General features: G+C 43.8%; 1 protein-coding gene across 1 annotated transcript; it reads left to right on the plus strand.

Moving 5' to 3' along the window:
- Positions 1-214: 214 nt before the first annotated feature.
- Positions 215-22,229, plus strand: prom2 (prominin 2). Its single transcript, XM_079687952.1, has 24 exons — positions 215-1,295; positions 2,181-2,519; positions 3,637-3,704; positions 4,053-4,258; positions 13,678-13,798; positions 14,153-14,216; positions 14,343-14,432; positions 15,334-15,530; positions 16,143-16,217; positions 16,440-16,503; positions 16,682-16,838; positions 17,328-17,480; positions 17,580-17,703; positions 17,812-17,900; positions 18,397-18,481; positions 18,587-18,730; positions 18,831-18,899; positions 19,028-19,120; positions 19,201-19,254; positions 19,350-19,430; positions 20,569-20,637; positions 20,743-20,832; positions 20,916-21,028; positions 21,152-22,229. Exons 2-24 carry the CDS (start codon positions 2,264-2,266, stop codon positions 21,201-21,203), a joined length of 2,514 nt encoding a protein of 837 aa, XP_079544078.1. The 5' UTR covers positions 215-1,295; positions 2,181-2,263; the 3' UTR covers positions 21,204-22,229.
- The last annotated feature ends 1,458 nt before the right edge of the window (positions 22,230-23,687 follow it).

Raw genomic sequence — 23,687 nt, forward strand, 5'->3', positions numbered from 1 at the left:
TTTATGTGTGTTAAAATTATCTCAAATTGAATTACACTAAAGAACTTTTTACCACACTGTGAAGATACATTGAATGAATGGTCACAGTACCAACTAAGCCTGTGGTAATGGCTGTCAAGAAAGTCAGTCAGAATCTTGAATAGAAAATCAGGAATATGTTCACAGGTGAGAAGTCAGTGAGGGATCATGCACTAATCTCAACGACAGCAGACCAGCCAGAAAGTCTGGTGCTGTTTCAGGAGCACAGGATTATTGAGGGCTATCAATGAGTGGCACCAAACCACAAGGCCTTCACATGTCAAAGCCACTGGTACGAGCTGATTAAAGGATGAGCCTGTAATTGATGGGTTGAGGTGAACCAGGGTTGAATGATCAGCAAGTGACTGTGCACCTGATATCGGAAACAACAAACCAGGAACGACACTTGTATCACCGCTTCAGAGGCTTGATTGATGAATCAGTCTCATGACCTTTGTACACTTGTGTTCCTTTTAATATGTAAATGTATTCGTTTGTGATCCGAGGACTCATACGGAACAGGCAGTGTCACGATGCGGAACAGATTGTGGACCAAGTTAACATACTAGACTCCATAATGAAAGAACAGGAAAAGTTGATTTTATTTCTTCACTGTCATCAAAGCAGGATATTGGTAAGTGACTCTCCCGAATGTAGTAAAACAAGCTTTACTTCAATCTGTAAAGAGTCATGCTTTTTGTCTTGTTTTGTCTTCTTTAGCTGCAGTTATACTGTTCATCTTCCCTTTTTACAATTGGGAAACTAAATTCCTTAGTTTCTTTTGGCAACATTAAGATGTTGTGCTCTTAAAAACGTACCTCCCCAAGCATATCCTTCCCAGCTATGTTGACCTAGAGGTTTGAACTGTGTTGTTGCTTGTTGGGACACCACACAATTGCAGATGTGGGCTTGGAAAGATAGTGTTATCAGAACTTGTATCCGGCAAAGACAATAATATCCTCGCAAAATTGTTACAAACACATTAGGCAACCCTGTATTTCCCCCCTGACATAGAAATACCATTTGTTTGTGAGTATCTTTCAATTATTTTGTTCCCACAACTCTCTCCTTTCCCACGTCACTCCCTCCCTCCCTGTGTCTCCTTTTTAAGACCCTCCCTTTTGCCTCTCTCCCTCCCTCAGTGTTCTCCAGGCAAACACACAGTGAGGTTCAACTTTACAGCAACAGCAGAGCATATCAGGTTTCCACGCACTCCCCTCAGTGAATTACTGGAGATCAGAGCAGCACGACTGTCCTTCACGGTCTGACCAAGCAAGGTGAGTTCATCTTCAAATTCTCACTTTCCTCCTGCGTCTACATTTTGTTTTCATGTACTTTTCTATTCCTTCCGTATCTGTCCTCTTTTCACTCTGAACACACCTTTTCACCCTCTCCCACACTCTCATCTAAGTGCCTAGACCAGGACGCATTGCTCTGACAGTTTGTTTACAAAGCTCCTTTATGTACAGAAGGTACATGTTAAATATCATGGTTGTTATTCTTTCTTCTTTTAAACAACAAGAAGACAGTTTTAAGAAGGAGAAGAAGTGTACTCTATATGTTCCCCTTGTGGAGTTATTTGCTTAAGAGAACAAAAAGCATACGGTTGATAAGTGTTGATTGATATTCAAACATTGAGCAGTCGTTTTGTGAAGATAAAAAACGTCTAAACACCTGACAACACCATTACTGTCAGCTGTTATGAGAGTCAAGCCCAGGTTTAGGTAAACAGAGGTGATGCAGGTACCTGAGGCGGATGCGGTTTTTGTGTGATTACGCTATGAACACAGTGCTGGCACCACGGTCATACATGCATTTAATAATCCTTCATGGGCCAAGACTTTTCTCGGTCATTTTTTTTTCTGTCACTCGATGACCCACTCCAAAGTATCTGCTAGATTATAGAAGTATGAAATAGAAGCTTAAAGGTCACTGTTTTTCTGAAAAATGAAATACTGTAGGTGTTGGCTTAGCATTTATATTTCCCATTAACTAAATGCCATTGTTCTTCTGTAGAAACAGTTTTAACAGCTCTTCTGGTGCAACAACCTTCGCTGCAATCTCTTTCTGTGTGACTCAGTCTGTGGGTTTCTTCTCAATCAGTAATTCTCCTGCCTTGTTTGAGTGGTTCATTGTATTCAGTTCATTTGTTCTACTTGCAGACGCATCAAGAAAGAGTTTGTGCCATGAGGTGATTACTTTTTCTATCTGGACAAGTCTTTTCACACCCGTCCCACCTGTAGAAATGGGGTTACATGAGAGTGTGAGCTCTTGGAGGTGGCAGGGCAGTGGTGGTGCGTTCAGGGCCGCAGTAGGAGTGTTGCTGCTGGGGCTCAGCCTGGCCCAGTCCGTCCCCCCACATGCTGCCTGTCCAGCTGCTGCGGCCCCCCAGAGCGTCCCCCAGCCCCAGTACCAGGACACGGAGAAGGACGTCATGGGCTTCTTGTCAGGTTTTGTCCATTCCTTCCTTCAAACAGTCCAACCGAACGCCCTTCCTGAAGGTCAGTGTCATTGGTATTACTCACCACTCAAACATTTTGAATCTCTAACTTCAGTTTACACAAGGTTTTATTTAAGTCACATTGATATCTTTCCACACGCGGTTCTCTTTCCCTTCAGAGTCAGAGGTGACAAATCAGTTTGAACTCACTAAAGCTAATACTGCCAATAGAGAAAGATGTCAGGATCGGTTAATCAGTAATTTTATGGAGTTTCTGTTCCTTGCCAGGTCAATCTTTTACCTGTATGTCCCGCTCTGATGTTTATTGGCTATGACATGTCGTAATTGCTCCAAAAACCCCTTCTCTATTACTTCCTGCTTGGTATTGATATTCACAGAAAAACCAATGGACACAAAACATGTTTAACAACCTTTGCCTAATATCATTGTTTTGGAAATAGATTGTGTGAGTGTATCTCAACCAATAGCCTCGCAATGAGGCATGAAGAGACTTTATCTCACTGAAGAACTGTCCATGGGAACCGCTAGGTATCAACAGCTGCTTAAACTAAACACAGTGTCTGCCATCGCTCTGCGAAAAGGTAAATGGCACGATGGCTTAGTGTAAACTCTGGGTTTCTGCTTGACTATAAGCCCCCAGGCTCATAAATGTGTGCAAAGAAATTATAAATGTTTCCCTCTGCTGCCTTTTTCATTTCAAAGTGAACACAACAGGTGTAAAAAAGGTGAAATGCAAGTTTCTAGGACATTTATGCCAGACTGTAAAATGCTGTGACACAGACGGAGGGTGAGAGCTTCAGAAATAGCTGGCGTGAACAACACGTTTTCTCAGTTACATACGTCTGAGTTTTGTGAATAATATCCAGAATAACTGGGTTCAGTGGGACCTAAATCAAAAGCTTTGTTTTGTGATTCTTTGTTTGTTCATACAAATCTAATCTCTTCTGTAAACGGTCCTATTGTCATAGAAACCACAAGATGGAGGTGTCAGATTTCCATTTTACAATGCAAGAGCTTACAAATGTTTGTATGGAGCACATTGTCCCAATGGCCAGGCTTTTGTACATGGGTAACTAAGACAGAAACTAGCGCAGTTGGATAGCTATTTGCTATTATAACACCACAAAAAAAGTTGTTTTCTTTCTGACTTGTTTCAGATCTGATCATGAACATAGTACAAGATTCTGACCAACTGCTGCAGTCAATAGAAGGAAACCTCAGAGAAGTAAGTGAATGTGAATTAGTTTTACATATTCCAAGATGTTGTTGTGTACTTCTCTGGGAAGAAGAAAAAAAAAACTCCCACCTTGGAGCAACTTGAGCTTGTAATCGGAGAATGTTTAATGTTAAAGCAGCTTTAGTTTGTGTATCTTTCCCAGTTAACTGATACACTGAGACTCTTTCATATACTCTAATTGTAGACTGTCACCATAGTAAAGTAAAACTACTGTCCTGCCTGGTGATGTCTCACAGTGTTTGACGTCACACCATATCTCAAGAATCTACCACTGTTCTGCCTTCATAGGACCTTCTTGTGACACAATAATGCAATTTGTTCTGTATGTGTGTCTAGTTCCTGGTGTATGATGTGGGTTTCCTGGTGTGCACAGCCATTGGTGTCCTATACATCGTTCTGATGCCCATAGTTGGGTTCTTGTTGGCATGCTGTCGCTGCTGTGGAAAATGTGGTGGGAAGATGTACCAGAAGCAGACATCCTCCACTAACTGTCACAGGAGAAGTCTCTACTGGACTGCATTCGGCACCACAGCCATTATCCTGTGAGTGTTTGTGCTCTCATGTGTGTTTTGGAACACTATAATGATGTGTTCTCGGAAATTAGCAACAAATAAAGACAGCTTGAATGTGCATGCCTCACTGCCTGCAGAGGCGCCGCCAGGGATTTTGGGCCCCATGAAAAGATATCACATTGGGCCCCACCACTAGGCCCAGGCCACGCCAACCAAGCAAAATGCTGTGACCACACCTCCAGAACCCAACCGACTCATTTATGGTTTAAATAACTCTACCTGTACAGGCTTGCATCTGTCTTGTAGTCCAATACTAACTGCACAACATTTACTGACACTGAGCGGTGAACATATAACACTCTGCAGACATGCAAGATTCTGCTGCAGTATAATTCACTATTTGATATAACACTAACATTCCTGACAATAGACCTCAATAGTCATCTTTTATGGTGTACATGCCTTTTTAATAACATTTTTGAATGGAACATTCAAAAATCTAAATAAATATAACTTAAATATACATGACCTCTTAAATTAAAATAAAGTGAACATTAACACCAATATTATCATTTATAAAATGCTATAACAAAAAAATAACATAAGCAGCAGATTTTTTAATTAAATATACATACCAACTACAAAATAAGCGGGTATTAAAGTGAAAACGGACAACAAAACGGAAATGGAATTGAAAAGTCTGATGGTGGTGCTAAATCAGAGCCTATTATTCTCAGTCTTTTTCTCATCATGCACCTTGTGTGTAGTGATCCAATATCGTTATCATAGCCTTGCCCTTTAACAGTTATTACGAGCCCTTGCTCAGCCTTACTCACCAAGAGCCCAGCGCCTAGCCTTCTTACAGGCAAAGTCACTGATCAAGTCCTTGAAGTCCAGCTTTCTAGCCAACTGGCTTTCAATGGACAGCATGGCAAGACTGCAAAGCCTTATGGGGGAACAGGGCTGCGGAGCCTAAAGATGGATCTGTTGGTCCTGGCCCCAGGGGAGGGACAACTGATTTAGTATGAATAGCTGCTAAAAATGTACCTGCATTTATTAAATGTCAGCTAAAAGAGGAGTGAAATGAAAAACCTCTGAATTTTCTGTGAAGATATTAACAGTACTTAAAGGTGGGGTAGGTAATTTTGGAGAAACCAGCTCGAGCGGAAACAATCTGTCACTTCCTTACATAGCCCCTCCTCCAACACACACAAACGCGCACATGACCAATGAGGGCACGAGATAAGTTTGTGCACATATGGAAGGCTGACAGGCAGGTAGGCCATCCAGTTATTTTAGCCGGGCCGGCTAAAATTGGTTGTGCTTTTTACAGCGCAACGGCTTCCACAGATGAATTTTTTTAATGGATTTTTCGTCAAAGCGCTTAAGATATTCATTGCTATGGGGATGTTAAGAGCATTGCATGCAAAACAACAACAAGTGTATCTCGAGCCGGTTTCTCAAACGTACCTACCCCACCTTTAATGTCAGCAAAACATTACAATTATTATTTACAATGGACTACGCTTAGCTAACAGACTAATTTCCACCACTCATGAACCACACCCACCTTTTCTTTTGAAAAACTGGGTGACATTGGCCCAATCCCAAACCACTCCCTTGACCCTACCCCTCCGTGACGGAGTGAACTCCGTCTGTAGCCACACTCGCAACTGAATGAGGCTCCCTCCTGTCAGATGGAGGGAGTAAATACAGCGCAGCGGCAAGCTTTGGGATGGCTTCCCCTCTCTCCGGCAGAAACAGGAAATGCCGTAACTGTATGTAACAACGGTTTCAAATCAGCATCTCTTGGACAAAAAGTTTAAATTAATAACTCAAATAAAACTCCAAACATCTTTCATTGTGTTACTTTTTTTGTAAAGCTCTTTTAGTTTTAAACCTGATGTTTATAAGCTTCTTAGTTTTTGCAACAGTCTGTAAATATACACAATTTTCTAATAAAATGCACACATTTACCTTTTTCTAGACTAAACACAGGTATGATCCTAAGTTAATTAACATATGAGGCTATCATGAGTTTGTTAACATTGCAGTTTATCAGTGGATGTTTGCTAGAACTACTTTTTAACAGCTTTTTTCCTGACGGACACACACAGAGTGGAGACCAATCAGGTAGAGACCGGTCTCAAGTCAGCACCGCTGCAGACTCGCTGTTTGAGGGCTTGATAGCCCACTCCCCCTCCACACCGCTCCACACTCGTTGCTTTGGAACAGCCCTCAATATGGCGGACCCTCCGCGTGAACGCGCAAACGGAGGGGTACGGTGTAGGGGTAGGGTGTAGGGTGTAGGGTGTAGGGTGTAGGGTGTAGGGTGTAGGGGTAGGGTGTAGGGGGCGGTTTGGGAATGGGCCATACTGTCGCCCTTTAGTCCCTCTCTCTTGTCTTTCTGTCCTTTCTTTTCTTTCTCGAAAACCTGACTTTGTTAGTCGTTGAGATATCGTACACACGTAAGTACTAGGGATGGGAACGATTAATCAAATATTCAAAATTATTCAGGTATTCAAATAATTATTCAGGTATTCGAATATGAGTTATTAATATAATTTTTTTTGGGAGGGATGCCTAAGTTGGTAACATTATCAAATTGAATGATTCAATGTATACGACAGTGCCATAGCTAAATGTGTTAGGTGACGTCTAAAGGTGTGTTTAGCTCCGGTCACCGGTCCCTTACAGCGGGCAGAGCTGCAGGTGCTGATCTCTCTCTCTCGCGTCCGGTTAAACTTCACTTGCGTTTATGTCCAAATCCATCAGATCTAGCTAGTTCTAGCTAATGATATGGCTGCTGCCCCTCCCTACTCGCAGATCACGCAGACTCAAACCTCATCTTATGCCCAAATGCGGCTCAAATGCGCTCCGCAGCCGTTGCAAGGTTACGGCGCTAACAGTTCATGAGCGTGCTGCCCCGCCCCCTGTCAACACTCGCGACACATGGGTGGCCAGCCTATACAACAATAAGCGCTGCTTGGCAACCGTGTGTGGCGGCAAAGTACATAGACATTTTGACTGGAGAGATTTGGTTTTGCCGGTATTCAACATATTGTAGCGTCTCGCTACAGGAACACAGGGAGGCTTAGTTTGTCCTTTATCCGGGAGTTTATTATTCAGATCATAGGTTACTGTTGGCCGTAACCACGCCAAAACAATCCACTAACCCTGTCCTATTCTTACTCTCCGTCACGTCTCCCGCTAGCTCTCTCCTAGCTTCCCTCGTCTCTCTCCCCAGGAACCTCCCTCTTCCAGCCCCAACCAACCAGACAACACTCTCCCACCAAAACCCACAGCTACAGGTCACAAGAACCGTCCATCAAAACAGTGGCACGCTCACAGACACTCTGTAAAATACAAACAAACTCTGAACAACAAACATATCAAACATCAACATTATAACCAGTCCGTTACACTTTCCCCCCTCCTCAAAGTCCCTCGTCCTCAAGGGAATAAACAAAGTCTCTCAGGTGGTTAGGGGGTCTGCGATTTCTCTGCGGCCGTGCCTGGTCTGCGGCAGGGGTAGACAGGCCCACCGTGGGGCCCAGAGTAGGGCAAGGGAAAAAAGGTCCAGGTTGTGGGGAACCAGGCAAGGTCCCCGGGTCGTGAGAGGGGACTTGGGAAGAAGAAAGAACAGTGTCCCTAGCCCCTTGTGTCTCACCACCTGATCCTAGTGGTGTCGCTGTACCCCGATAGGGTGCCAACCTGTCTCGGTGAAGAGCAACTATTCTCCCTCTCCGCTGCAGTTGGACCCTGTAGACCAGGGGTCCCCAACCTTTATTGTGCCAAGGACCGGCAGATACATTAAAAAAAATGTGCGGACCGGTTGTCAATTTTAACTGATTTGAATATTTACTCACCAGCAGGTGGCAACAGAGGCTAATTGTATTTAACAGCCTGAAGAAATACCAATATGCATCCAAAACATATTAACAACTTTTAAAACCGGGATACAATTAAAACAAAAAATTAGGACCGCTTTACAAATATTAATATAATATATAATATAGCCTAATATAGGTGGCAACATTGGCTAATTGTATGTAACAGCCTGAACAAATAATAGAACAATATATATCCAAAACATATGAACACAGTTTAAAACCAGGATACAATTAAAACAAATTAGGACCACTGTACACATATTGATATAACTGAAATGTCAGAGAGACCCCTGGGCTTGTTAGCCAGCCATAATAACGTCATACCGGGACGTTCGTTCCGGTGCACTCCGACAGCATTTAGCACTACATCGAGATTAAGATTAAACTAACTTCTTTTGGGAACACCCACATACCTATGGAGTTGGCCAGATGTGTGTAAATTACTGTTCATGGGAATTTGAAAACAAATGCCGTTGTTGGACACACACAAGCACACCGAACATACACACACACAGCGAAGCGGAGCTGAGCAGAGCACATACACACACACATCATGCGCCATTGTGACCGGACATTTCCTTCATACAACGAGTAATAGGGGGAATAATCGGGCCGTTCGATGTGTGTGTGTGTAGAGGTGTGTGTGGTTGAAATGTAGCAGCCTGCAGTGGGGAACACAGTGAAGGCGGTGTGTATGCGCTGGTGCTGCACTTCTCAGAGGCTGCCTCCTGATGCTGCATGAAGTGAAGGAGGCTTTACAAATAAAAAAAATAGCTCTACACCCCTGGCCGCAATGTCTTTAAAATTAAGTCCGAGTTCAAAATATATCTAAAATAATGTATGCGCTGCCATTCCCCCACAAACATAACAGTCTGCGATTAAACGGTTGTCTCCTGTGTGATCCACTTCCTATTGGCGCACCACCTGTAACTTTCTCTGCACACGACAGGCTGAGACCTTATGCTAATCCGGTACCGGTCCGCGGACCGGGGGTTGGGGACCCCTGCTGTAGACGACCTCACTCAGTCTCTCCAGAACCCTAAAGGGCCCTTCCCAGTTGCTGTCCAGCTTTGGGCATCTGCCCTTCTTCCTCTGTGGGTTATACACCCAGACCAACTCGCTTGCACTGAAATGCCTTCCTCTAGCATGCACGTCGTAGTTCCTCTTCTGCCTCGCCCCTACACTCTGTAGCTGGAGCCTGGCAAAGTCGTGAGCAGACTGCAACCGTTCCTGGAGTTTCCTGGCATATTCGAACCCTGGGGGGTCCACAGGAGCGTCGGGGGCAAGCCCATCATCATCTCGCCCGGCGTGCGCATCTCCCTTCCTAACATGAGGAGGGCAGGGGAGCAGGAAGTGGAATCTTGGGTCGCAGACCGGTACGCCATCAGCACGAGGGGGACATGGGTGTCCCAGTCTTTTTGGTGTTTTGCCGTCACTATGGCAAGCTGTTGAGTCAGTGTGCGGTTGGACCTTTCTACGAGGCCATCGCTCTGTGGGTGAAGGGGTGTGGTGCGGGTCTTATGGGATCCCAGTTTTTCGCACATAGCCTTAAACACTCGGGACTCAAAGTTCCGGCCCTGGTCTGTGTGTATGACTTCAGGCGCCCTGAACCTGCTAAACATTCCCTCCACCAAAGCGTCCACAATAGTCTCTGCCTCTTGATCTGGTAGGCTGTACGCCTCAGGCCACTTAGTGAATTAGTCCATGGCTGTGAGGATTTAGCGGTTCCCTTTTTCTGTGCGGGGAAACGGCCCAAGAACGTCGATCCCGATCCTCTCCATTGTGCACCCTACCGGAAACAGCAATCTTCGACATCTCGTCTGTGTTGGCCCCAGTAGAATCTCTGTCGCAGGCGGCGGAGAGTCTTAGAGACCCCAAAGTGACCAGATCCTGGAGTTCCATGAACTGACCAAAGTACCGTCTCCCGTAGGGTCCTCTGCACCACCACCTGCCACTGTGTCTCTCCTGCAGCCGGTTCCTTCCACCCCCTCTGAAGCACTCCATCACACTGGCGCAGGGCTTCAAACATTGACCATAGCCGTTTAGTGGCTCGAGAAAACTCAGAGACCTGTTCCCACCAGGGTTTGTGTTGTGCAGCCACCCAAGCGGTTACCGGCCTGATGTCGAGATCCCCCTCCTGATTCTTCCTCCATTTGGCAGCATCTACAGCTAAAAGTCCATGGTCAGTTAATGCCCGACTGGTCCCACCGCCGCACATATCACCTCAGCCTGTAGACATTCCCTCTCCTGTGTTTCTCTCTTCACGCAGTAGCGTCAGTCATCACTGTAGCAGGGGCGACGGGAGAGTGCATCAGCGTTGCCGTGCTGCATGCCAGGTCTGTGAATTATGGTGAAGTCATATGCTCCAGCATGCCAGCTAGCCTTCTGGTTCTTTGAAGGACATGAGCCACTGTAAGGCAGAGTGATCTGTGAAGTGGAGGCCCCCTAGGTAGTACTTGAAGTGGCGGATGGCGCTGACCACAGCAAGCAGTTCCCGTCTGGTGACACAGTAGCAGCGTTCAGCTTTGTTAAATGTTCTGCTATAGTAGGCCACTACTCTCTCTCCTTCTGGTGTCACCTGGGCCAGCACGGCTCCTGCTCCACTGTTGCTGGCATCGGTGTTGAGGATGAAGGGAAGGGTGGGGTCAGATGGGAAGAGGATCGGTGCCACCACTAGGGCTTCCTGTAGTAAAGCAAATGCTGCCTGACACTCCACTGTCCATGAAAACACCTCTCCTTTCTGTAACAGGCGGAACAGCGGCGCAGCTATGCAGGAGAACCCTTTCACAAACCTCCTGTAGTAGGAGGACAGGCCCACGAAGCTCTTCAGGTCCTGCACAGAGCTGGGGGTGGGCCAGTCCTTCACAGCCTGCACCTTCTCTCCCATGGTGCCAACGCCACCGTCCGTTAGCCTGTGACCGAGAAAAGTCACCTCACGCTTCACGAAACAGCACTTCTCGGGGTGCAATTTCAGTCCTGCTCCAGTCACTCTCACCAGCAGACGTTTCAGGGCCCCGAGAGCTGATTCGAAGGATTTCCCATGGATGAGGATGTCGTCCAGGTAAACAACACACTCATGGCGGGGAATGTCTGCCAGCACCTGGTCCATAAGCCTCTCATACGTGGCAGGAGCATTATTGAGGCCGAATGGGAGAACTTTAAACTGGCATAAACCGCCGCTGGTGATGAAGGCTGTTTTCTGTCTGGCCTCAGGGGCAAGGGGGACCTGCCAATATCCGCTACGCAGGTCCAGGGAGGAGAACCAGGAAGACCCTGCCACTGTATCGAGTGCCTCATCGATGCGAGGAAGGGGGTACAGGTCCTTCTTGGTCACTTTATTGAGCGGTCTGAAGTCTACGCAGAACCGAAAGTCCTCCTTCTTTTTCTTGGGAACCATGACTACTGGAGCGGCCCAGGGGCTGTTGGAGGGTTCGATGAGTCCAGCCAGTTGCATCTCCCCCAGTGCTTTATCTGCTGCAGCTTGTCTGGCGAGAGGGAGGCGTCGTGGTCTCATTCTAATGGGCTGTGCATCTCCAGTGTCGATGTTGTGTTCGATGAGATCTGTCCGGCCAACATCGGCCTCAGACAGTGAAAAACAGTCTTTGAATTCCAGCAAGAGCTGCAGCAGCAGGTTTTGCTCATTGGGAGTTAGTCCATCAGAGTTTCTCTGCCAGACGTCTGTCACTGCCGAAACTCTCTCATCTGCGACAGGTTCTGCAGCAATGACTGGGTGAAGGCAAGGGTCCAGGGTCGGCAGGGTGGGGGTTTGTGCAGGTGCCGTCATCTGGGGGTCGCAACAAGCAACGGCGTCCGTCACTGTCTCGGTTGTCTGTGTTATAATAGTGTGGGTCACACGACAGCTTGTTTGGGGTGGCTGCCTACACATCTGAACGACCTGTCCATCTGGAAAAGTGAGTGTACCCCTCTTTGTATCAATGACACAGTCTAATGTCCCAAGAACATCCAGCCCCAGGATGCAATCTTCCAGGTTTGCGACCCACACTGGGCAGCGAACAGACTTCTTTCCCACTCCCATTGTCACAATTGTCTCTCCCACCATCGGAGATTGTTCCCTGGTAACTGTCTGTAATTTCACTATGGTGGGGCAAATAGAGGGATGGGACACATCATCAGGGGTCCGCATTGTCCCGGTTATGCAGACCCGGCCCCGATTCCCTGGTTAGCTGTGCTGCGAGGGCAATCTCAAACCAGATGGCCAGGCTGTCCACACCCCCAGCAGATCCTCTGGCGGGGTCTCGGAGACTGCTCCTCTCTCAGCGTGGTGGCACGCACAAGCTTTGTCAATTTTTCCACCCAGGCCGGCTCTGCTCTATTCAGCTCAATACCACATGCGGCGCTCACCTTCGGTGTGTGGTCATCCGCACTCCATGAAGCAGTACATAGCATCTCTCTCTGTGTGGCTAGCTCCAAAGCCTCCTGTAGAGACTTGGGGTGGGCGAGCAAAGTCTGTGTACGCAGGTCGGCTGGTAGTAGGCCCTGGAGGAAGTAGTCGGGGGCTAACTCACTCTGGATAACAGGAGGGCTGGTGAACCAGCCCCTCAATGTCGTTGGCGAGCTCCTTCAGCGGCTCCCCAGGCCGACGCTTGCGGCTACACAGTTCAGAGCAGAGCAGGCTAGCTGCAGAGCATAGTCCAAAGCGCCTCTTTAAAGCTCCCACCAAAGCATCATAGTCACTCCTATCATCAGGGTTAAGTAGCAGCAGGCTGGTTAAAGCATCCCCTGTAAGGCACATTGCGAGCTGGAGGGCCTTTTCTTCAGCGAACCACTTGCCAGCCTTGGCTAGCAATTCAAATTGTGCCTGGAGTGCTTCCCAGTTAGCTTTGCCATCATACCTGGGGGTTTTCATAGATGAGGGGAGGGCTTCTCTGTGCTGCTCAGTGTGTTGACTCGTGCCTGCCCTCTTTTTCTCTGTTTTCCCGCGTGTGGCATCTCTATCAGGGGATTAGCCGGAGCGGTCGAAGCCAGCCTCAGCGCCCATTCTCATGGTCATTTCTCTCACCCGCTCTCTGTGGCTGTCCGTTCCCCGACCCTCAGCAGCGCAGAAGTGTTGCCGCTCGTCAGCTTCCTCCTCCCGTTTAATTTTAGAGTAGTCCCACAGCGACATGTTCTCACCGAGATGGAAACTGTAGGCTGTATGGCAGCAATCACTGTAGCACACCGCTAATGCCGTTAATCCGAGTTGAACTTTTACTTCCGACACCAAATGTAGCGTCTCGCTACAGGAACACAGGGAGGCTTGGTTTGTCCTTTATCCGGGAGTTTATTATCCAGATCACAGGTTACTGTTTGCCGTAACCACCTCAAAACAATCCACTAACCCTGTCCTATTCTTACTCTCCGTCACGTGTCCCGCTAGCTCTCTCCTAGCTTCCCTCTAGCAAACTTCTAAAAATGTTTGGGGCCCCTGTCAATCACGGGCCCTTAGAATCGTCCTAACTTTTCACCCCCTTACGGCGCCCCTGACTCCCTGTATATGTCTCCCTTGGATTGTGTTCATGACACAATGTGTGTGTGTTTGTCTGTGCATATTTGCAGTGCTGGGAACGTTTGCATGTTCATGAGTAACACAGACATCAAAGTGAGCGTGGACCAGAGTCAAGTGGAGCTCAACAAATCTATAAACAACATCCATTCCTACCTCACGTCTGTGCCTCAGGTAAGAGAAAAACCTCTTGTTGATTTAACAGCTTGGTAAGGAAATATACAAAAGTCATGCCCTGCACCCAACAGCTATTGTGTGAGATGCAAACAGACCTCCAAATTCCCCAGTCAGTCCTATGATTCAGGGCCAGCTCAGCACTCTGCAGTGTCAATACTCTTATCTCAAGATACAAGAGAAAGGAAAAAAAGGTTTGAGGGAAATGCAGGCTAGTTTTGTTTGTTCTTCTTCATTTGAAGAAAAGCTGCTATGTGTGATGGGCTTGTGCAATCAGTCAGTGACATTGTTTGCTATATTTCACCACGTATATCTTACTTTGAAATACTTGGTTTTCCCTCTACCAATATCCAGCAAATCGAAAAGGTGGTGAATGAGAGCTACAGAACCGTTGAGGAGGTTAGCATAAACCTGGATGGTAAGAAGGGAACTAATAATGTAAAAATAGAGGAACCACTTTGTTGTTCACTGTAACAGCTGTGATACAGTGTCTGTTATCAATGTGTAACCAACCATCTCGCACCTGTGTGTCTGTATGAATTAGCCATTGGACCTCAGTTGGGAAAAGAGATCAAGGCGCAGTTCAGAGGAACCCTGGACCCAGCGCTGAGTTCTGTTAGACTGCTGGATCAAGGTATGCTCTCCCTGCATGCTCTGCCCTGTCTCAGACTGAGCATGTTAATGCATGTGTGCATATTTGAAGGGAGATCTTTAACTGCCTTTTGGATTTCACCTCCTACCATGACATTGTAGCGTTTGATAAAGCCTTGTGTGAGTTAGTGTTTGCGTAGAGTACATTTTCAACAGTATTTCAGGCTCCCTAAAATACAAATAATAAACCTCATGACATTTTCTCCCTATCAACAGATAGCTGCAAATGAATGAATTCAAGAAAAGTGTTTAATCATTGTGTTTTGGCCCAGGATTGAAAGCACATGCTGGTTTTAGGAATGACAATCTATTTCGGCTTTATTTGTGTTACTGCTATATATGTTGCATATTATCCTAAACAAATCTGTGAAAGCGATATTGACAGATTGTTGGACATCTTCAAAAAGAACAAATGAATGTTCAAAAATGTGGCAAAACCATTGGTTCCTTAAAGCCAAGGATTGAACAGATGTAATCTCACATCATGTCTCTTAGGTATTTTCCTTTTATTTTATGTAAAAAATGTGAATTAACTTTCAACATGGCTGTCATTTCTATTTTTGATACAATACAAATGTATTTGCACTTGTTTAGAGTGATAAGAAGACCAAAGATGGCTTCCTGCCGAATGTAATTGTATTTTAGCTGTATATGCTGCACTCATGGATATGTGTGGAAGCAAGTGCTGATCTATAATTGATTAACTTTGAAGAATATTTAACTGTCACTTAGAGCAGCTGGATAATATCTCACCGAGCAATCAAGATTTTCCTCGAATCTTCCATTAATTTTAACCTTTTTAAAGCACTTGTGAAAGCAAGGTAGCAACAATGACTTGTGCATACCCTGGATAACATCTGTGTGCTTTTCATTTGTGTGAGCAGAAACTGTTGACACCAGTCTTGCACTGAGCCAGCTGAACTCGTCTTTGACCCAGCTGCAGTCCAGCATGGAGCGCCTCCAGGACAACTTCACTGCCATTAAAGATCGCGTGCTTCAGACTATATCCAATGCAAGCTGCGTTGGCTGTATCAACCTGAAGCCTGAGCTAGAGAAACTAACCCTAGATACCTCCATCACTGTAAGCACTCATTTTGTGTATCTTGGTTTGTCAGGGAATATTCCTGTGTTCTTTTCTTTAATAGAATCCTCAGATCAAGTGTTTTAAGCAAAAGAGGAGTTAGGTTTGACTTCCGTACATATTGAGAATCAGTGTTGTTAATGTGTTTGACCATACACCACCATGAGAAAACAGGAAGAATCATTTATGCAGTCAAACAAGCTCTGACGCAGGTTGAGACAGGGTGACAAATCATAATAGCTCTTCATGTTTGGCTTTGTCAGAACAGCTGATTTCTTCTCCTCCATCTGTTATTCTCTATTCCCCCTACACTCCACCAATTCTGACACATACAGACTCTCCTCTCCTCTCACGTCTTTTCTTTAGCTCTTTTTGATGGAATCTACAGTAAAATATGTCATCTCCATCCTTGCGACAAGAATAGTGCATTGACACAAGTATAAATACAATCCATCCTCATTATATTGTGTTACGCTTGCTCTTGATTAACGTCTATGAAAACCTGGTAATGCTTGTGTTGCTGAAGTCTGCTGCCCCCCTCTGTCCGTTTAAAGTATAACATGTTATTACGTGATTATGGTTGCATGTTTCTCTCTCTGGTTTTCTCCACAGATTCCCAGCTTGAGTGAGTTCGAGTCTGCAATGGATGAAGTCAATAAAACTAATCTCCCATCCAAAATCAAGGAGGTCAGTGACATTTTGAATAAACACAAATATGGTAATAATCATCAATCAATTCAAATGACAATAATGTAATAACTGTTAAGGGACACTTTAAAGTGAAGCTATTAAATCATAGGCTGACAAAAACAAAGCTACTTTTTCATTCAAAAGAACTAAGACACAATTCATTCTCAACTCTATATGGTTTTTATTGGATATAATGAAAGAAACTGCACTTCCTTTCAGATGGAGGATTATTTCGACAGCATCCCCCGGTGGGTGACTAATGAGACCAAGGGTATAGTTCAAAGTGAGTGTGCACATACTGTCACACACTTCAGGCCTTTACTTCTCTCTTAATATTAGTTTGAATTAACTGTAAGATAAGAGCATTTTTTTTAAACGTGTGTGTGTGTGTGTGTGTGTGTGTGTGTGTGTGTGTGTGTGTGTGTGTGTGTGTGTGTGTGTGTGTGTGTGTGTGGTTTTAGGCAGCAAGCAGTTGTTGGGCAACATAAAAACGCAGATCTCACAGGTCACCAATGACATCCCTTTATCCTCTCTGACGGGCCTGATGGGTTCTCTGGACCAGGTGCAGAGCCAAATGTTCAAGTACAAGCCACAGATCAAGAGAGCCGAGGAAATAAGGTAAGAAGCCTGGGGCCTGCCAACACATGTGATCAAATGCAAGAAAAGCCCCAAACATCTATCCTAATGTGTTTATTATATTTGAATCGTTTAACCATTATTAGAATTATGGCATTTTTATAACTATTGTCTTTTTCTTTTTCTTTCTGTTGTACCTATATGCTCACTTAGTTTGTTTTATGGGGTTTTATATTTTATATTGTTGCATCGATTCAGTTCTCTTGTGTCTTATCTGTTGTAGAGTACTCATTATTTATTTTATTTTCATTTCATTTTTTATTACCATATCTTTTACCTCCTTGTGTCTCTTAACCAGTTAAAATGTTATATATTTTGCTGCATGTATCTGTAAAGTTCTTAACAAATAATCTGAGGGGAATTTCTTGTTGTTTATTTTTCACTTGTGATGTGTCATTTTGTAAAGCACTTTGAGCTGCATGTGTTGTATGAAAAGTGCCATAAAAATAAAGCTTTATTGTTATTCTCCAGATGGGCAGTGTCTGTGTCCCTGTGCTGTGCTGTTCTCCTGGTGGTGGTGTGTTACCTGCTGGGTCTGGTGCTGGCCCCCCTGGGTTTGTCACCCAAAGACGACCCCACTGAGCGCTCCTGCACCGCGGATTGTGGAGGCACCTTCCTCATGATGTGAGTGCTGCTATCAGTTTAATTTTGAGTCTCATATGCTCGTATGAAGAGGGGAACATTACAACTGATTCCCATCCTTTTGTCCTGTGTTGGTTTCAGGGGTGCAGGTTTCAGCTTCCTCTTCTCCTGGCTGTTCATGATAGTGGTGACGCTGCTGTTCCTGCTGGGCGGGAACCTCTACACCCTCATCTGTCGGCCCTGGAACAACGGACAGCTGCTAGAGGTAGTGATACAAAAATACATACACCGGTATCTGTACGCATCACAAACACAAACCACAGTCACTCTGTTAGACATCTTTGAGTTAATACTCTGCCTTCTCTCTCCACAGCTTTTGGCTACTCCAGGTATTATTCCAGGGCTCGATTTAAGGCAATCTTTGGGATTGAAAACCAACATCACTATCCCTGATATCTATAGGTATGTGCTGTCAATTCACTTCTCACACAGAAAGAAATACACCTGTAGATCTGAAGCTATTATTTATTATTTTTGGATGAATCCATTGGTCTATAAAATGTCAGAAAAAAGGGAAAATTGTCAATCCCTTTAAATCAAAGTCCAAGGTGATGTCTTCAAATGTCTTCTTTTTTTTTTTTACAAAAGCTAGATATTTTCTGTAAAATATTATATCAATCAGAGAAAGACAGGAAATCTCCATATTTTACGGACTGAAAACTGTTTTCTCGGCAAGGAAAATTGCTTTTATGATAGTGAGGCAATCTTTTTTGAATTTGACTGACAGGCTTATCTCATCGAGTTTATTGCCTTTGTGAGATGAAATACACAGATAGTTGTTATGTTTGTTTATTTAGTTATCTGTATCTGTGGTTCTTAAGTTACTAAGGTTCATAAAGCCCTTCAGTTGTAACTGTGATTAAATGCTGTACAAATAATTTGGACTCACTGTTTACAGAGACTGTAAGCAAAACCAGCCTCTGTGGACAACACTCCACTTGTATGAGCTAATAAACCTTGATGACTTACTCAATGTATCAAAAGTAAGTTTCCTGTCATTCCTTTCAAACTGTTCACAAATCAAAATGCTCAAACTTACATCAACTTTATCAGACATAAGTTCAAATGTGTTTGTCATTTGCACTCAGTACACAGCGCAGATCCAGCAGGAGTTTGAGAGTACAGTCATCACTCTGCCCAGTGTCACTCTCCTGAGCCCCGAATTACAGAAACAACTCAGCAGCTTCTCCAACAAGGCTTCAAATTTTGACTCCACTGCTGTCACGGAGAAGGTAACCATTACTCATGTGTCTTTTTGTAAACCTCCTGTCATTAAATGCATCCTTGTGTAACATGTAGTTATGACCTCCTCATCGCTTCTCCCTCTCCTAGATGAACAACGTTTCCAGCATCAATCTGAATACCACAGCAGATAGACTGTTTTATCTCGCTGATTTACAAGTGAGTCACATGTATATTCAATCAATGCATTTCTGTGCTATATATGTGTGCATCACATGATTCCTGATTGAATCCAGTTTTTGTCCTGCCAGTTGTGTTCTAATATCCAACTATTTGTATGTTTCTAGTCAAACAGTGGAATAAAAAAAGAGCTTATAAATGAGGCCAGGGACATGATGCAGATCCAGGCAGACATAGAAACAATCATCATCCCACAACTGGTGAGTATCTTGCCCCATCTCCACATCCCTGTATTCTGTTTTTCTTTCCTAGTTTAAACATCTACTGCTTTCGCCCTCAGGAAAACCTTAACTCGACCATCAAGAGCTTTAGATCCATCGCAGATCAAATCAATGTAAGTAGACTGAATAACACCTGGGAGTGCATAGACCAAAGCTATTTTCCTCTCTTTCTTCCTGTGGCTTATTTTCTCCTCCTTGGCTCTTCCAGGGAACAGTGGGGGAGGTGCTGAGCAACGTGGGAACAGCACAAGACCTCCTCAACACAAATACAACACAGATCGTCAGGACCGTGAGTAGAGGCACGAGTCACATGAGTTTCGAAGAAAAAGTGCTGCATGTGGTCTGTTAATGCCTGAGGTGGGTCAGTCATTAAGCCAGAGGGGGGCGAGGGGGGTGTGGGCTGCTGGTAACTGAAACAATGTGCTTGTTGGTTCCACATCCAGAGTACATGAAACAAATTACTTGACAATTGTTTGAGTCTTCAATTTTACTTATGCAAGCCTTTTAGCAACTAAAAACTGGTTCTTTTTTCGAGCTAACTTGTTTATTTAATGGAAAATGACACTAAAATATCTGAAACAATTGCCATACGTGGCACAAGTCTTTCGTTTACGGATGTTTCATAGATGGATGTCACAGAAATACGTGTGTAGAACATTTCATTTTATTTTCCCTATCTTCCACGTCAGTGACTCCAAATCAGTGCATCATTGTATTACTACACTGGACACCTCTTGTCATTGTATTTATTACTTTTTATATGAATATTGCTATGAAAATGTATTTTATAAATATAAATATACATTTTATATTTATTTGATCAAAGTCTCTCATAAAAATTTCTAATTTATAGCTTCCATATCATGTGACCAGTTTCCTCCTAATACAAACCAGATATAGTTATTATTGCTATACTGGACAAGTAAGACACACCTATTTTATTGGATTGTACGACTTATTTGACTTTATATTGATACTGTACTTAAAATTAAGTTATCTCCTAAAACGCCTTGATTTATTTGAATAGCTTCCATGTCATGTGACGCATTGACTCCAAATCTGTGCAGCATTGTATTTCTACACTGCACGAGTGTGACACATTTGTTGTTTTGATCTTTTTATGGGATTTCTTGTCAGTAACAAAAATAAATAATACCACCAGACTTATCTTTTAATATTTAAATGCATACTTTAAAGCAGTTTGAATTCCTTCTGTGTATTAAATGTGCTCCATAAATAATGGTTAAATAATTGCCATGCCTTCACTGCTCACACTGCTTGAAGTTATTTACGGGTCAATTCAGAGAATTTACCCAGAATTCCACATGCTGAGGAGGCCAGGCGTTCCACTGATTCCTCATGACCTCCCACAGTAAAGCAGGGAGAACATGTGAGGAATTTACTCTCTTTTTCTCTCACCGTTCCAGGAGAGCAGAAAGTTTCTCGACTGTCAGCTGGGTTACTTCACTGTTTATGCTGACTGGGCCAATCTCACGGTAAACTGTGTTACATATCTTTACACTATAACTGTAAATGCACTCAAAGCAAGTTAAGTGTTTGATGTTTGTTTGTTTCTCACTGATCTGTGTAATCCCCCTCAGATCACACAGCAGGTGGGCCGCTGTGGGCCGGTGGCAGGAGCTGTGGACTCTGTGGATAATATCCTCTGCTCTCACCTTGTGGATTCTCTGGTGAGGATCACATGTTAGCTCCACATAAATTCTCATCACTTATAGATAGATTTTTATTGAACGATTTCTCTCTTCCTCCTTAGAATGCGTTCTGGTTCAGTTTGGGCTGGTGCATGATCTTCTTCATCCCAGGCATCATCTTTTCTATTAAACTAGCCAAGTACTACAGGAGGATGAAGTACTCTGATGCCTTCGAGTAAGTACCATTAACAAAAGAAGTATCTGCCAGCTAACACACATAATCACGTGTTGTGCAAAAACCACATTAATTTGATCGTGCTATCCTGCCTTTGAGTGCCCTCAATTTCTCTATTTCCAGCGACCACTTAATCATGAACCCTATCCCCCGGGCCCAGATGAAAATCACCTGAGAGGACGGCATATGGACTGGAGACTGAACTGCGTCATCGCAAACTGAAGACACATGGGGCACTGCCGCACAGATGTGTGCACATTGTCACTCCGATGAAAAGACTGAAAATAAATGTGAACCTTTTTACACGTTTTTAGAAACAATCCAATCAAGACAGCAAAGTTGAAACAGATCAGAAGTCAGAGGGAGAGCCTGGTGCTCAGAACGTTAAATGGTACACGATAGAGTCCGTCTAATGGAGCTATTTGGTGTGTGGATCTATATTTGTCAACTCTGGTATTTTCATTCCATTTTTACTGTATGGGTGGATAAGCAAAGTGGCTGCAGTGGTTATACAATACATGACAAACTTTACAAAAAGCGTCTTTGAAATAACCTCAGGGACACACAAAGGGCATAAGGGAATCTGCAGGGACTTTTTTATATTTAAATAAACATTTCAGAGAGACTTGTTTTATTTGGTAAATGTTTTGTGACTATTTAATATTTTAACTCAGCTGCTGCTGGATTCTGGGAATGTTTGCTTCATATTTCAAACGACAAAGCTGATTTTTGTTGAAACATTAAGGTACAATTGGGGTGCTCAGCAGTGGGTTACCGTGCCAACAGGCTTTTTATAACGTGCCAGCCTCTGTCTGTTTACCGCCATGGTTCGAGAATTTAAGTCCAAAGGCGAAACACTTTTTTTTGTTATATTCTTAATGACTTTTGCACTAATAATGGAAATCAAAGCACTTTTTTATTTGAATCATAAAATGAATACACTCTTTCTGTGTGACTGGTGTCACTGCTGTAAGCTAAACTCAATGCAGTTAAGGTTCTGATTTTGCTTGTGAATATTTTTTTTATCTCATGGTTTTGACTGATTTATATTTCCAGAAAGATGATTACTAGACTGTGTGTTTGTCTCTCTGTTACACAGCACTTTTACATGGTCTTTGCTCAATGTGATTTCAAAGGTTGTGAACATTTCTGCAGCTCCTGTGAAAACTGCTGTAATTAAAAATCTCCCATGATCAACAAATTCACAGTCTGCTGTGCATTTTTCTACATTTAGCCGTAACGTGAGTGGAATCAGTCACACAAGTCATGAAAGTGCTTTCACAGTTCACATTTATCACCCAGCATACCTCTTAGTGCATGAACTTTCATCACACTGCAGTAGTTTGTAGGAAAAGTTATCAAAGTACCAAATACAGTCTCTACGAATAGCATTTGATGATGCTTGTGGTAGATTATTATGTGAATCTTGCTTACTTGTTTTGATTAGATTATGTTCAATTTACAACCGAAATGTGGTAACAGCCTTTTTTAAGCACAGACCGTTTTAAAGCACCTGTGTGAGATATATATCATTATAGGCCCCACACTATAATATTTATAATGAAAGTATCCTTTAATGCAGTAATCTATCCACTGATGCAGCCCTGTATCTACATATAGTCGGCTGTTCAGAGTCGAGCAGAGGACAGGTGGGGCCAGCCTGTTTGGATTCATTTGTTTCCAGGATGCCATCTATAATAAGAACAAGTGAATCGATGGCATACAGCTCCCTTATGACTCAACATCTTGTAAAAGGAGAGGCTGGAAGAAGAGAAACTCAATTTGAAGAAAGAAATGTGTGATACAAAGTGAAAGAGAAAGAAAGGGAGAATATATAGATTGCTTGAGGGCTGTAAGGTATCAGATTATTCTGCTGCCATCTGACTTTTTGTTGCCCTTTAGGAGGACTCAGGCTCTTATTGCACTCTTACTCTAAAGATACAGGAATAACAACCCTCCAAACGTATTCCACTGCTGTGATCATATATCCTCACATCCCTGTGTGGACCCTGCCTGTTTGCTGAGAACCAGCAGCCATGCACTCGGTGTCCCACCTTTCTTGTTTTCAGGCTTTTTTTTTAAGAGAAGCTTAATGGGTAACAACATTCCTCTTAAAGGCCCCGGACCACCACACATTTGAGTGCATTTACACACTGAAATCCTTCAACTAGATCTCACACACACACACACACACACACACACACACACACACACACACACACACACACACACACACACACACACACACACACACACACACACACACACACACACACACACACACACACACACACACACACACACACAGCTATAAGTGGATTTGTCCATGGAAGGGATATGGTGAAACTTAGAAATGGGGGCAGTGGATCATGTGAATGAATAATTGTGTGTACAAGACATAGCCAAGCTCTTACATCAGACTGTTTTTTAGGTCAGACTGCATTGGCTGTAAAGGACTGAATAAAACAACCGTAAATCAGGGTTCCCATACCTTATGAAAAATCTAATTTAAGGTCTGTCTCGGCCCACATTCCTAATATTCAAGCACCCAGCAAGGTTTAAGACAGAGATAAAGGTTCATTTCTGTTAGTACACCAGAGCGAAACATGTCAAAAGAGTAAACAGACCTCGACATGTTCATTTTTTGACATTGAAGAGT

The sequence above is a fragment of the Notothenia rossii genome, assembly GCF_949606895.1.
Source record: "Notothenia rossii genome assembly, chromosome: 6".
In the NCBI taxonomy this organism is placed as follows: Eukaryota; Metazoa; Chordata; class Actinopteri; order Perciformes; family Nototheniidae; genus Notothenia; species Notothenia rossii.

What these genes read in the sequence shown, in the direction of transcription:
- prom2 (XM_079687952.1), top strand. Translation starts at nt 2,264, where the DNA reads ATGGGGTTACATGAGAGTGTGAGCTCTTGGAGGTGGCAGGGCAGTGGT. An exon ending in GGAGGCACCTTCCTCATGAT is followed by an intron (nt 17,481 to 17,579) that starts GTGAGTGCTGCT and finishes TGTTGGTTTCAG; the next exon opens with GGGTGCAGGTTTCAGCTTCC. An exon ending in AAGTACTCTGATGCCTTCGA is followed by an intron (nt 21,029 to 21,151) that starts GTAAGTACCATT and finishes CTCTATTTCCAG; the next exon opens with CGACCACTTAATCATGAACC.